Consider the following 14,780-nt stretch of genomic DNA (forward strand, 5'->3'; position numbering starts at 1 on the left):
TCAAGGGGGACTGAGCCCAACTTCTCCGAAATGACGATTTTTCCCGTCTTCATAGGCATGTGCTCAGCATACTTCCAAGGGTTAACATCTGAGAACAAGGGAAGGTCTTTCACGCTGAGCTTCTTCTGGGGCCCACGTGATGCTGCAAGTCTCCGCATCTCCAGCTCCATTGCAGCCGCCTTCTCATTATTCTCCCTCTGCATCTGTTGGATCATTCCAACGATGGAAGAAAGGGTCTTTCCCAGCTCATCTGGGAGAGAGGACGATGTTGAGGGAATAGGTTCAGGGGCCTGAACCGGAGTAGCCGACATCTCGTCGACCTCTTCCTCTTCATTGTCTGGAGCCTGCTCTTCATCCTGGTCTTCTGCCAGAAGGTCATCTTCCAGACGCTCGGACACCTCCGACATCCTATCGTCCAATTGGATGTCCTGCAGGGCGTCCGCGACTTCAGAATCCACAGGGATCTGAACCACTGGTATCTCCACTTGAGGCTGGGGAATCACTGCATCAGCTGAAGCCCTGGGGAAAAGGTAAGCCCTCATCTTCTCACTTGGAAGATAGGGCCCAGAAGTGTTCTTCTGAAAGCCCCTTACCCAGGTACGAAGCTTCTCCCTTGCTGCGTCCCTTGACTCCGCCATCTTAGGGGAATCAAAAGCCTCAGTAGTCAGGTTTGTGCACACGGTACATACCTGCGGGTCCTAATACCGGAGATCACCTTTGGAGACTGCGCATGCTGCGTGCCTCCTACACAAATCATGTCCGCAGAAGTTCTTGCTGCGGACGTTGCAGAAAACGCTTCCACACTTCGGATGGTTCTCCTGTAAAGAGAAGAAAATTCCATGAGTATCAAGTGAACTACGTATCACTGGATATACATAGCTTAGCCTAAACTAGAAAGGAAAGACACACACTTGTATTTCCCGCACAGTCAATTGCTGCAACCTTCCAGATAATAAAATCGTATGGTTAATCTATTTTAGAGCAACCAATGAATAATTTCCAGAGGAAACAGGTGTAGGTCACACCCAAAAAATGATTTCAAAATGCTGGATAGTAGACAAGATAGAACTGACTTTCTTTATCTGTAAGGTTACACCAAAGGGTTGTGCGAGACAACACAAAAGTGTTAGAAACACTTAGTGTTGTAACAAATACTATACTATAGTTTTCTCCCTACAGTATATACTATACTGAAAAATACTGGCTACAGTATAGAAGGTAATGTGCCGGCCGGCACACACCTTAACTAGTTCCAAAGTATACTACTTAAGAACTATAAGGTGGAAGAACGCTGGTTCAAATGCATGTGCCGGCCGGCAATGACTGCCAGCCGGCAACTACACAAGATAGCACCCGGCTGGCGGCCACCAATCGTAGCGGCCAGCAGACAATGGTGTGATATATAGCCGGCCGGCAAAGGTATACAACCAATGCCGGCCGGAAGCAAAAGAACCAGAGAACTCCGACTGCCCGGCTGCCGGCCACTCAGGCCGGCAGCCGGGCTAGGGTACAACGCTAGAAGAGAAACAGAATGGATGCCGGGATAAGAGACTGTACTACCTCATAACCCGGCAACCCGAAAGAATGCACATAAAGAAGGGGAGAATATAACTTCAGGCTTCCTGACCAATGCCATCTGGCTCTACAGACAAACATGGATGAGAGACCAAGGGAGGTCTGGGCAGCACTCAAAGCAGAAGACCCTTGCCGGCCAGCACGCACTGCCGGCCGGCAAGGGACTGAGTCAACCCCACATCCTAACCTATGCTAGGTACAGATGTAGAATGACGGACAGGAATGCAACAGCTAGGCCATCACAAAGGAAAGAGGGGGAAAGGGAGAAGAGGGTCCTGCCAACCTTGCTCTAATAATGAATCACCCGCAGCCAAGAAAACTCATCTTAGCCTAGGGGAGATCCGAGGAGGGAGGCCAGCAATACTTGCCAACTCCCTCGGAACCAAAGCAAGGAAGGTGTTGTTATTCCCAGAATAGAGGATCTTATCCTCCACACCGAGAACAACAGCACAGGACTAATCTGCTAGATCACAAGAAGAAGGAATCATCTCGTACAGAAACCTTCGAAAGTGAACTAAGGAGGCTAAGCCTCCTATGTCTGTTGTCAGTCTAGCGAGGGAATCTCAACCACAAGCTAGACATAAACAGACTCAGACTAAGAACTCTGATGTCCTGCCCCCTCCCTGAAGCCACACTTACTGGAACAGGAAGGAACAGAAACACCCGAATATAGTTGTATCTAAAGTCAATTCAGATAAACCATTAGGGTTAAGCACAAGGCTTAAACAGAGGGAAAGGGATTGCACACCTTCTCCGAAGAGAAGAGAACAACCGGGGAGTGTGAGAAAGTATACTGAGGCCCCATAGACAACTAGCCTAGGTGCAAAGAGAATCGATTACCTAAATCACCGAAACTCACTCGTATACTATCTTGGAAGAAATCAACATAATCTTAAATGTATAAAACTGCCTAAAGCTTCAATAAAATTTTAAAACACTCGGAAATCTGAATATCATGCAGGAAAGTACTAGGGCCAAACGACTAGGCTACAAGGTCTAGCGTAGGCCAGAATCGGCAAATCCTTCGCCAAAACAAAAATACTAAAAGCATCATATAAAGAAATCCTATGTAATGCTAAACAGCTAAAATTATTAAAGCGAAACAGCCGGGAACGTCGCTCTGGCTAACTAAATAACTCATACCTAGCGAGCGACAGCGTCCAGGACGCCTCCGGTAGGCAACAGCTCTTGTAACAACGATATCACTATCAAATCACTTTTAAAATTACCAAAAGCTTACATTTATACATAAAAGAAATAATACTCAACTTATCAGAAGCAGAAGAAGTTGGAGAAAGCATTATAAGTTGAAATAATCCAAGAATTGCGAGAAACACAGGGAAAAAACACCGAGTTGTTGAGCTACGCAAAAAGGAATACAGATGGCTCCGTGAGCGGCGCAATGCACGCTTACGAAACGGGAAAGGAGAGATACCATGAGAGCGGCTCTCCTTTCTTTCTCGTTTTCGTTTTCTTGCCAATTGACCCCTTCGAAGTGTTAACTCTGTTCGGGGTGCAGATTGCTATGTGGCGTGTCAAGAATACGTCCTCTGATATTTCGCGATATCCCCGGTTCTTTTATTAGGGATATTCGCTCCAGGAGTTAGAATTCTGGGTACCTTAAGGTAAATTCTCTGGGAATATCGCCGTAGTTATATATACCCAAGGAAGCTACCCTTTAGGAACTTCCATCAGGACGACATGGCTTAAGCCCAAAAAAATTTTATATTTGCTGTTTTAATGTGAAAAAAAAAATGATATCTTATTTCAAACTATTTCTATAACTTTATAATGAAGAGAAACAAAAAGGAAACGAAAAAATTAATGAAAAGGAAAGAAAAATAAACCTAATAAATTTTTATATTTGCTGTTTTAATGTGAAAAAAAAAATATCTTATTTCAAACTATTTCTATAACTTTATACTGAAGAGAAACAAAAAGGAAACAAAAAAATTAATGAAAAGGAAAGAAAAATAAACCTAATAAATTTTTATATTTGCTGTTTTAATGTGAAAAAAAAATGATATCTTATTTCAAACTATTTCTATAAATTTATAATGAAGAGACAAAAAGGAAACGAAAAAATTAATGAAAAGGAAAGAAAAATATAAACCTAATAATTGTTTATATTTGCTGTTTGAATGTAAAAATAAAATGATGTCTTATTTCATGCACACACTTATTTTCCTCTATTACCAATCAAGAGCCAAAACTTTTGTTTTAAATAAAAATGAACTGAAAAATAAACCCAAGAAATTTTTAAGTTTGCTGTTTGAATGTAAAAATAAAATGATGTTTTATTTCATCAACATACTTATTCTTCTTTATTACCTTAAAATGAAGAGAAAAACAAATTTTTTCTGTTTGCTGTTTTAATGTAAAAATAAAATGATTTCTTATTTCAACACACTTTTTTCTCTAAAATCAACAGCCTAAAAACTTTTCATGTTTGCTGCTTTTAATGTTAAAATAAAATGCTTTCTTAATACTTGTACATATTTTATGTCTGCTATTTTTATGTAAATCAAATGCTTTCTTATTGAAACAAAAATAAAGGGCAACAAAAAATACAAACGAAAAAGATACGTTTCTTCTCCTCAATGCAATGGTGTCTCTGACAGAAAGCATTGTTGTCTCTTCCGAAGCCAATCCAAGAATGTCCTCGGGTTGGAGAAGCCCCGTTTTTATATGGAGTGGCCAATTCGTGAACTGGCGTGAACGATGCGGAATGATGCGCGAACTCGTGTGAACGTGTCGTGAACTTGTCGTGAACTAGGCGTGCCAATTCGTGCCATGGCGTGAACGTCGCGTGAACTTGTCGTGAAAGATGCGCAAACTTGTCGTGAACGATGCGCGAACTGGAGTGAACTGGTCGTGAACAGTGCGGGAAAAACACCAGTGCGCGCCACAAAGTGGCACACATCAATGCATGCCAGTGCGTGGCAAAAATGCGAGCAAGTGTCAGGTAGGCTTAAGTTTCAGTGTTCATCATCATCATAAATTCCTCCTACGCCTATTGACGCAAATGGCCTCTGTTAGATTTCGCCATTCGTCTCTATCTTGAGCTTTTAATTCAATACTTCTCCATTCATCATCTCCTACTTCGCGCTTCATAGTCCTCAGCCATGCAGGCCTGTCTTCCAACTCTATTACCTTGGGGAGCCCAGCTGAACGTTTGGTGAACTAATCTCTCTTGGGGAGTGCAAAGAGCATGCCCAAACCATCTCCATCTACCCCTAATCATGATCTCATCCACATATGGCATTCGAGTAATCTCTCTTATAGTTTCATTTCTAATTCTGTCCTGCCATTTAACTACCAATATCCTTCCGAGGGCTTTGTTCTCAAATCTACTAAATCTATTGGAGATTGTTTCATTGTTATACCATGACTCGTGTCCATACAGTAACATCGATCTCACTAAACTGATAAACTGATAGTCTGATTTTTATATGTAATTTCAGAAACTATACTCTACAAGAAAATAAAAATCCCGATTTGGTGTTTATATTCTAAAGAACTTTTCCTGTAAAACGATGAATTCGATAGTTTCTTAAATTAGATAATAGGTTGTCAGATGTAAATTTTTTATCCCCACCCTCCAAATAAACATTTAATTGGCAAAATAAATTGGAAATTGAATTTATGCGAGTTAAATATACCACAGATGAATTATTGAGCCACCAAAATTAGCAGCATCAAATTTTCGAGATAGGCTGTCTAATGAGTAACAGTTAATTTCTTAGAATGCATGAAATCAATCAGATACTAATACTAATGCTAAACTTAACATTACATATTTTACCATTATAAAAGTAACTTGAACTCTGCTTTCAGTGTAAAAACAAATAAACCAAACAAACAATAACAACAAACAAATTTCTCTTACAGATTACCCAGGACGGATGCTTAGGATGGAAGACTAAGGCAGTAACGATACAGGTCGCCCCTCTATGCAGAGTGAAAAATGACCCCACGAAGGTCTCTGCTTTTGCATCCAACAGGACGACCATCGAACCGGTTCCTCCTACTGCCAAAATATTCGTCTTCTGGTTGCCTGCTGGATCCAAGGACATTGTGGTCCAAGCCATGGCGGTGAACTCTAGATCAAGTGGCCTGAAATAATAGAATGAAATAATCCTGCCATTCCTTTTCCTACTAACAATACATCACACTTTGGAAATTCATCATCACCACTATCGCCATCATCGTCTTTATCGCAGATGGATTTCATAGAAATGTTATCACTCCTGTCTTTCCCGTAACAAGTGTTGCCGCCGCTTCCAGCATCAAGAAGAGCCAAGCTGATTTCTCCTCTGGAAGATATCTTCCCACGTACAGTACATACTTTTATTGATATATATATATATATATATATATATATATATATATATATATATATATATATATATATATACATATATATATATACAGTATATATATATATATATATATATATATATATATATATATATATATATATATATATATATATATATATATATATATATATATGCGTAAAAATCACAGGAAAACGTGATGCTCAGATGCAGAAGAACCGCAGGGAAAATGAAAATACGAAATATACGCTAAGTCCTGACTAGTTTCGTGATACTTCAGAGGACTGATTTATTGAGAGAGGTTTCTTTACATTTTATAGGGAAAGCAAACGTACGAACATACATATAGAGATTAAGAGAACAATGACACTCCCTTACCAGCTACCTGGGTCAAGTGGGCGGAGTCCGCAAGCTCATTAGACACCTGCCAAAGAGGGTCATCTAGTGGCGGGTAAATTCTTGTTTTTTTTTACTTTCAGTACAGCTTATTTATATGAAAACACGGTAGCCTTATCTATAGAAATACATAAGCAAAACATACACATACATACATATATATATATATACATACATATACACATACATATACATATATACACACATACATATATATACATACATTTATATACACATACATACATAAGGGAGTGTCATTGTTCTCTTAATCTCTTTATGTATGTTCGTACGTTTGCTTTCCCTATAAAATGTAAAGAAACCTCTCTCAATAAATCAGTCCTCTGAAGAAGTATCACGAAACTAGTCAGGACCTAGGCGTATATTTCGTATTTTTATTTTCCCTGTGGTTCTTCTGCATATATGTATAAATATACGTGTATATATATATATATATATATATATATATATATATATATATATATACATATATACACGTATATTTATACACATATATATATATATATATATATATATATATATATATATATATATATATATATATATATATATATATATATTTCTGGGCTTGAACCTGTGCCGGCCAGTGAATAAGCTCCTATTAGCACTTATTCTTAGGTAATTTACTGCTAAATATACCAGAGAAAAAATGTAAAGGAGTGCTAGGTTGACTAGCTCGCTCACCTATTGGTGTCGGTATGGAATTGGGCGTATAATCCAGAGGTCCCGCACCATTTAGATTCATCCACGACAAAGACCCCCAATAGAGGAGAGCCGTTCAACCTCACTCGGCACCACCAACTCTGCATCCGCTCAGAACCCAACTCCTTTTTAGCACGCCTGTGTGGTAACCCGCTAGTTTGTGCTCTCGTGTTTTTGCCTTATTTTCCTTGTGATTATGGCTTCTACATCGGTTTCCCAGGAGACACCGTCTAAGTTAAGTACCAAGCTATGTTTTGCTGTGTTTTGAGCAATCTAGATCGTTTAATATTTAAGTTATAAGAGTTTATTCTCTTCGATCATCTCGGTCTTGCTCGATTCCGCTTACGCTTGGTACTCCTGTTTCGAGAGCTTTTAGTTTCACTCGCGGTGTTACTAAGTGTATTATTTTTATTATTAGTTTAATTTTTCTATGTTTTATAGTGGATATTCATTATTTAGCGTTTAGAGCCCTTGTGGCTCATATTTAGATCCGATATCAGATTACGTATCGTAGGTGGCTTGCCGGCCTTCGGCCATCAGGTTGTTGTCCTTCGGGATTTATTCATTATTTCGCATGCCTTGCCCTAATTTTTTATGTGTATATTTATATATTTTTCAACGCTATTACTTTTATAATGAATATTTGTGCTTATTACTCCGTATGATCTGTTTTGGTAGTGTTTGGGGATCGTCAGTTGGTAGCCCTGCTGCTCCGTGTCACGTGATCCTCCCCCAAGCTCCCCCTCTCGCTAGGTTGGTGGCTAGGCTTCTCTCCCCCCTCCCCTAGGGGACCGTTGCCTTCCCTTCCTACAGAGGGGGTAGTTCAGTGTTTATGGACTATGTCCTCTCTCCGGGTGTCCCGGTGGTTTTGTCTCTGTCTAGACTGGTTGGCCACCGATCCTCCGGACCCGCCCCTACTTAAGAGAATTACAGTTTCTCATATACTATTCTTATTACAGATGGTTCATTGCCAGACGACGGCCTGTGCGGCAGTTCTTCACCAGCCTTGTGGCCATACGGTGTGTAGGTCTCACGCCCTCTGCGGAGTACAACTGGAAGATATCGTAGTTTGGCATCCTGATAATTGTATGGTCTGTTTTGACCTCATTACCACCCTTGGATCTGATTCGGTGAGTCCCGTTGGCTATGTTGACTTTTCTAATTATTCTTACTTTTATTTGGTATACATACACTATTTAGTAAGATTTCTATGGTCTTTAAAGGACCTCCTGGACTCTTCCTTTCTTTAATTCCCACTATTATTTCAGGCATCCCCGGAGCAGAAGACTGCGGCTCGGGCCACCCTGAAAGTGTGGGTTGGGGGATTTGCCCGAAATGTGAAATCAAAGCAGCCTTACGTCCTCTCTGAAGACTACTGTGCAATGATTTATCCTAATGCTAAGTCTTCAGCCGCTGTGGCTAGAGCTGTTGCGGCACCCATCATTGCCGACATTGATGCCACTATTTCTGGATTCATCGATCAGGATCAAGATCAAGATACGTCTGATGCCCCCGGAGATCTGGAAGACAATGTTGCCTCCCTGAACTCGGATGTGGAACCCATGTTGTTAGATGATCCGGATGCAGGTAGGGTGGTAAGTGAGGCAGGTGTTACCGGCGCTGAGATTCCTATCCCCAGCCCCGCTCTTTCTTCTTCATCTGATCTCTCTTTTCATGGTTTTTCTGGGGACCGCGATTCGTCTCACCGATCACACCCGGTTCCCCCCCAAAGATAAATCTAAATCTAGAACTTTGCCAATAGCTCGTAAGCCCCACAAGGCTTCCCATGGTTCTAAAACGAAAGCAAACCCATCATCTAAGGCTTCCGGCTCCTCCTCTAAGTCTCACGACCCGGGAGTACAATCCGCCACTTCTGCTCCTAACCCGGGCCTTTCCGAATCAGCCATGCTTCGCATTGTGTCAGAGATGCAATCTAAGATTGTGTCAGAAATGCAGGCCAAGATGGACACGATGTTTTCTAACATTGGTCAGAGACTTGGGGCATTAGAGCAAGGTGCTCCGGAGCAAGTTCAAAGCTCTCTCATCCCGGATGCCTCTAAGCTTCCTCCATTTACCAAGAATAACCCTTGGCGCATGGCTCTTCATTCCCCGTTCTCAGACGGGATGTTAACGTTGGAAGGTCTTGGTACTCGTCCACTAGAGGACTTTGAATTCTTTCCTCCTGGTCTCGCATTTCCGTTTCATGGTTATGCCAGGCTTACCGAGGAAGCTCTGGTTCGGCTGGATAAGGTCCCTAAAGAGACCGTCATTTTCCCAAAGGAACAAGCCCAATCTGTTTGGGCTAGGTTTCTAAATGACATAGGTTGCACCAATACCATGTTGACGCCTCATAAGAGTTCATTTACAATGTTCCTAATGGACAAGAATACCGTGACTCCATGCGTCACTAAGATTGCAGAGCTTGCCTTTCAATACGCTCTGGAGGAGAAGCCCTTGCCTCCCATCCGAGAGGTAGATCCGATCTCCCTCCTTCTTCCTTCAGATAATGAGTGTTGGGACAATGTCCATACCACCTTTACTTCCGGCAAGCTGACAGCGGATTGTGCGTCAGTAATTTTTAGTGAACGGCTTCCCCGTCTCCCGGAATCCCTTATTAAACAGGAGTATGATTCCCGCCTACGTGTTGGTCGAACCTTGAACTTGGCCACTTCTACGGAGTCGATAGCCTTAACTTATGATACTGAGAGTATCTTTAAGTCTCTCAATAAGGCTACTTTGCAGTCTTTGTACTTTGACCTATATGACTTTGCTCTTGCTAAACGTAGGTGCCGCAAACACGTCCTGGCTGAGGCGACTATTAGGCACGAACCGAATAAACTTATCCGGTCCTCTTGTTGGGGTCCAAATCTTTTCCCTGAGGATCTTGTGAAGGAAGTCTTGACAGAAACTACAAGAGTTAATCAGAGCCTTAAAGCCCGTTGGGGTTTGACTCCTAAGCGGAAATATGATCCCGCAAGTTACCAAGCCCGTGGTAGGAAGAAGCTCCGCCCGTATACCTCCACTCAGTTCCGGCAACAGCAAAGTAGCTCGTCCGTTTTCCGGCAGCCTCTCCCACCATCTCCTGCTGTTCCTGCACAGCCTTCCACCTCTCAGGCTCCTTCCTCGGACGACTACGTCACAGTTCTGTTCCCTAAGAGCCAGCTTCCCGGTGCCTCCACCACCTCTCCAGCCTTTAACCAATCTTATGAAGCTCAAGGCTCTTCCCAGGATTATAACAGAGGTAGAGGCTACCACCGTGGTTCATACCAGAACAGAGGTAGGGGTAGATTCTTTCGCAAAGGAAAGAACTTCCGAGGCGGACATGGAGGCAACTCCTCAAGCCAATACTGAGGTGCAGCGGGTAGGGGGGAGGCTTTATGCCTTCCGCAACAAATGGAGGTTCAGTCCCTGGGCTTTCAGTATCATCTCCAAGGGACTGGGGTGGAGTTGGATTCAAGGACCTCCTCCATCGAACAGATTTCATCAGCATTCCACTCCGGACCTAGTCGAGTTTGTCCAGGACCTGTTACAAAAGAACGCCATACAAGAAACGAAACACCTGAAGTTTCAGGGTCGGCTGTTCAGTGTCCCGAAGAAGGATTCGGACAAGAGAAGAGTGATTCTAGACCTATCCCTTCTCAACTTGTCCATTCAATGCGACAAGTTTCGAATGCTTACCGTCTCGCAGGTGCGGACCTTACTTCCCCGAGGGGCCGTCACCACCTCTATCGATCTTACAGACGCCTATTATCACGTTCCGATAGCGAGACACTTCCGTCCGTATCTAGGCTTCCGCCTAGGAAACAAAAATTACTCCTTCAAGGTGATGCCTTTCGGGCTCAACATCGCCCCAAGGATCTTCACAAAGTTAGCAGAAGTTGCTGTTCAGGAACTCAGAAATCAAGGGATTCAAGTAGTAGCCTATCTGGACGACTGGCTCATTTGGTCAGACACCTCCCAAAATTGCCTAAAAGCCACTCACAAAGTCATCCAATACCTTCAATCTCTAGGCTTTCAGATCAACTTCAAGAAGTCCCGTCTTCTTCCGAAATCAAAGTTCCAATGGCTCGGCCTGCAATGGGATCTTATATCTCACACTCTGTGTCTTCCCAAACCCAAGAGGTTAGAGATTGCAATGAACACCAAACGCTTTCTCAAAGACAAAGTGAGTTCCAGACGGCTCCAAGAGAGGATCCTAGGGTCCCTTCAATTTGCTTCAGTGACGGATCTACTTCTGAAAGCGAAGTTGAAAGATATCAATCGTGTCTGGCGTTCGAGGGCGAATCGGAAGCTCCGGGACAGGAAAGTCCGCCTTCCTCCCATTCTCCGGGAAAGACTTCTACCTTGGACAAAGGCCAGCAATCTGTCAAAGTCAGTTCCCCTTCGATTTCCGCCTCCCAAGTTAATCATTCACACGGACGCATCCCTATCAGGTTGGGGAGGCTATTCTCAGCACAGGAAAGTTCAAGGTCTTTGGTCTCCCTTATTCCGCCAATTTCACATCAATGTGCTGGAGGCCATGGCAGTTCTACTAACCCTGAAACGTCTCTCTCCATCCAAGAGACAAAACCTTCGTCTGGTTCTCGACAGCGAAGTGGTGGTCCGCTGCCTCAACAGAGGCGGATCAAAATCAGGGCCTCTGAACCATGTTCTAGTAGCCATATTCTCCCTAGCAGCCTCGAACCGTTGGCATCTTTCAGCTGTCCACCTGGCGGGAGTCCGGAACGTAGTTGCAGACGCCCTGTCCCGGACCTCCCCTCTAGAGTCGGAATGGTCACTCGATCAAAAGTCATTCCGGTGGATTCTCTCTCGGGTTCCGGGTCTCCAAGTAGACCTCTTCGCCACGGAGTCCAACCACAAATTGAGAGTATATGTGGCTCCCAATCTAGACCCTCAGGCCTACGCCACAGACGCCATGTCACAGAATTGGGACAACTGGGAAAGGATTTATCTCTTTCCCCCGGTGAATCTTTTACTGAAAGTCCTAGACAAACTGAGATCCTTCAAGGGACGAGTAGCCTTGGTCGCACCCAACTGGCCCAAGAGCAATTGGTACCCTCTCCTGCGAGAGTTGAGACTACATCCTCACCCGATACCCAATCCGGTTCTGTCTCAGATAGTACAAACACGCGTTGTGTACGCTTTCTCAAACATTCAGAGCGCCCTAACTTTATGGACTTCATGAAGTTTGCGGCCATGCATGGTGCCAATATCGATCCTCGAAACACCCTGTTCCTAGAATCAGATAAACGGGATTCCACCATCCGCCAATATGATTCTGCAGTTAAAAAGTTGGCTAAATTTCTGATAGACTCAGACGTACACTGTATGAACTTGAACCTTACAGTCACTTTCTTTAGAACTTTATTAGAATCAGGTCTGGCAGCCAATACTATCACCACTATTAAATCTGCTTTGAAAAAGATCTTCCTAGTGGGTTTTAACATAGACTTAACCGACTCTTTGTTAGCTTCAATTCCGAAAGCCTGTGCCAGACTGAAACCGGTTACTCGTCCTACCCCGGTTACCTGGTTCCTTAATGATGTGCTCAAATTGGCTTCTGATACCATTAACAGTTCTTGTGATTATATTCCCCTTCTCAGGAAAACACTTTTCCTTGTGAGTTTGGCTTCCGGGGCAAGAATTTCTGAACTGGCAGCTTTGTCAAGAGACCCGGGTCATATTGAGTTCCTTCCTTCGGGAGAGGTCCTTCTTTCACCTAACAAATTCTTTTTAGCTAAGAACGAAGACCCTCAGAACAGATGGTCCTCCTGGAAAATTGTTCCCCTCATGCAAGATCCGTCTCTGTGCCCTGTTACTGCTCTTAAGTCTTATTTATCCCGGACCTCCTCTAACTCCTCCGGGCCTCTATTCGTTAGAGAACAAGGCGGTACCATTACCATTAAAGGGATCAGGCAACAAATTTTGTATTTTATTAAACAAGCTAACCCTGACTCTTTTCCTCTTGCACATGATATTAGAGCAGTTGCTACTTCGGTGAACTTTTTTCACCACATGAATTTTATGGATCTTTCTAGGTACACAGGGTGGAAGTCACCGTCAGTGTTCAAGAAACACTATCTTAAACATTTGGAAGCCCTTAAATTTCCTACGGTAGCTGCAGGGAGCGTAGTTACCCCCAGGTAACTCACATGTTAATTCCTTGTCATTTTATCTCTCCCCCTTACCTGCCTCATTTATACCCTATTTGTATTCGTTGGTTTCGCACCTGGTTACTATTCCTATATTTGTTAATTTTATGACTCCTGAGTATCTGTATATATCATCACTCACGGCATTATTATACCTTACCTTTTTTGTCAATTGTTCTACCAAGTGGATTTATGTTCTTTTTAAGGTACCTTTATAGTTGTTTTTGGCACTCAACTCTGATTAAAGTAACTTGTGTTTCCCTTGTGTTTATGTTTTTTCCTTTATTTTTCAAGTTTGGTGACATTTCTCTTGTATGTATTCACTGGCCGGCACAGGTTTAAGCCCAGAAAAGGGATTTTGACGAAGGAAAAATCTATTTCTGGGCGAGGGACCTGTGCCGCCCAGTGAACCCTCCCAGCTCCTCTCCCTTGGAGTCCCCAAACTTTGGGTGCTAAGGAGTTGGGTTCTGAGTGGATGCAGAGTTAGTGGTGCCGAGTGAGGTTGAACGGCTCTCCTCTATTGGGGGTCTTTGTCGTGGATGAATCTAAATGGTGCGGGACCTCTGGATTATACGCCCAATTCCATACCGACACCAATAGGTGAGCGAGCTAGTCAACCTAGCACTCCTTTACATTTTTTCTCTGGTATATTTAGCAGTAAATTACCTAAGAATAAGTGCTAATAGGAGCTTATTCACTGGGCGGCACAGGTCCCTCGCCCAGAAATAGATTTTTCCTACGTCAAAATCCCTTATATATATATATATATATATATATATATATATATATATATATATATATATATATATATGAGAGTGCATATGTATAGGACTGTTTATGTGCATAATGACAACTAAATACATGGATATGTAGCACAGAAAATGATTTGGTTAGGAATTTGAGAACACATAAAAAATGAGCATCAATTATAAACCCCTTTGAAACACAACTAAGCAGTTTGAATCAGTATGATTAGTGCTAACAATTCTCATGATAGTGGCAGTGGAAACTAAATCAAAATAATGCGTTTCTATTTTAAATTTACCTCAAAATGTCTTCAGAGTTTAATATATATAATCTTCCATTGATAATGCTAATAAACATACATTATTCTACTGTAACTTAATGAGATAAAATGAAATTAATCTACAGAGAAAAAGTTTGTAAACAGTAATACTTGTTGCTTTAAAAGACGAACAATACTAACTTAGGCATTGGAACCAACAAAAGGCGACCGAAGTTCTTGCATACCATGAGCAGTGCTATTCGATGGAGCTACCCTTCTCACTCTGGATACTAAATGTTCCAAATCTTACATTTAACGGATGTCCCCATATTCCTTTTCTTTCATATTTTTCCTGGTTTCTCAGACTTAGTTGAGAGGTTATGAGGTTACCCAGCCAATGAGTTGCAACAAAATTCCTTTCCAATGTAAACAATACAGTGAACCCTCGCTACTTCGCGGTTCGACAATCGCGGATTCACCACTTCGCGGGTTTTTTCCATAACCCATATATATATATACATATCGCGGATTTTCCGGAAAATTCGAAAATACCGCGAAATCTGAAGACAACCAAATACGATATTTTGTTAC

General features: G+C 42.4%; 1 protein-coding gene across 3 annotated transcripts in view; it reads right to left on the minus strand.

The window, feature by feature from the left end:
* Window positions 1-14,780, minus strand: part of LOC137630817 (leucine-rich repeat and WD repeat-containing protein 1-like) — a 58,844-nt gene that overhangs the window by 20,237 nt on the left and 23,827 nt on the right. For all 3 annotated transcript variants that reach the window (XM_068362364.1, XM_068362365.1, XM_068362363.1), the window contains one exon: window positions 5,465-5,691. In XM_068362364.1, the coding sequence (XP_068218465.1) occupies window positions 5,465-5,691 (227 nt within the window). The remainder of the gene's footprint in view (window positions 1-5,464; window positions 5,692-14,780) is intronic.

Source organism: Palaemon carinicauda, chromosome 39 (assembly GCF_036898095.1).
Source record: "Palaemon carinicauda isolate YSFRI2023 chromosome 39, ASM3689809v2, whole genome shotgun sequence".
In the NCBI taxonomy this organism is placed as follows: domain Eukaryota; kingdom Metazoa; phylum Arthropoda; class Malacostraca; order Decapoda; family Palaemonidae; genus Palaemon; species Palaemon carinicauda.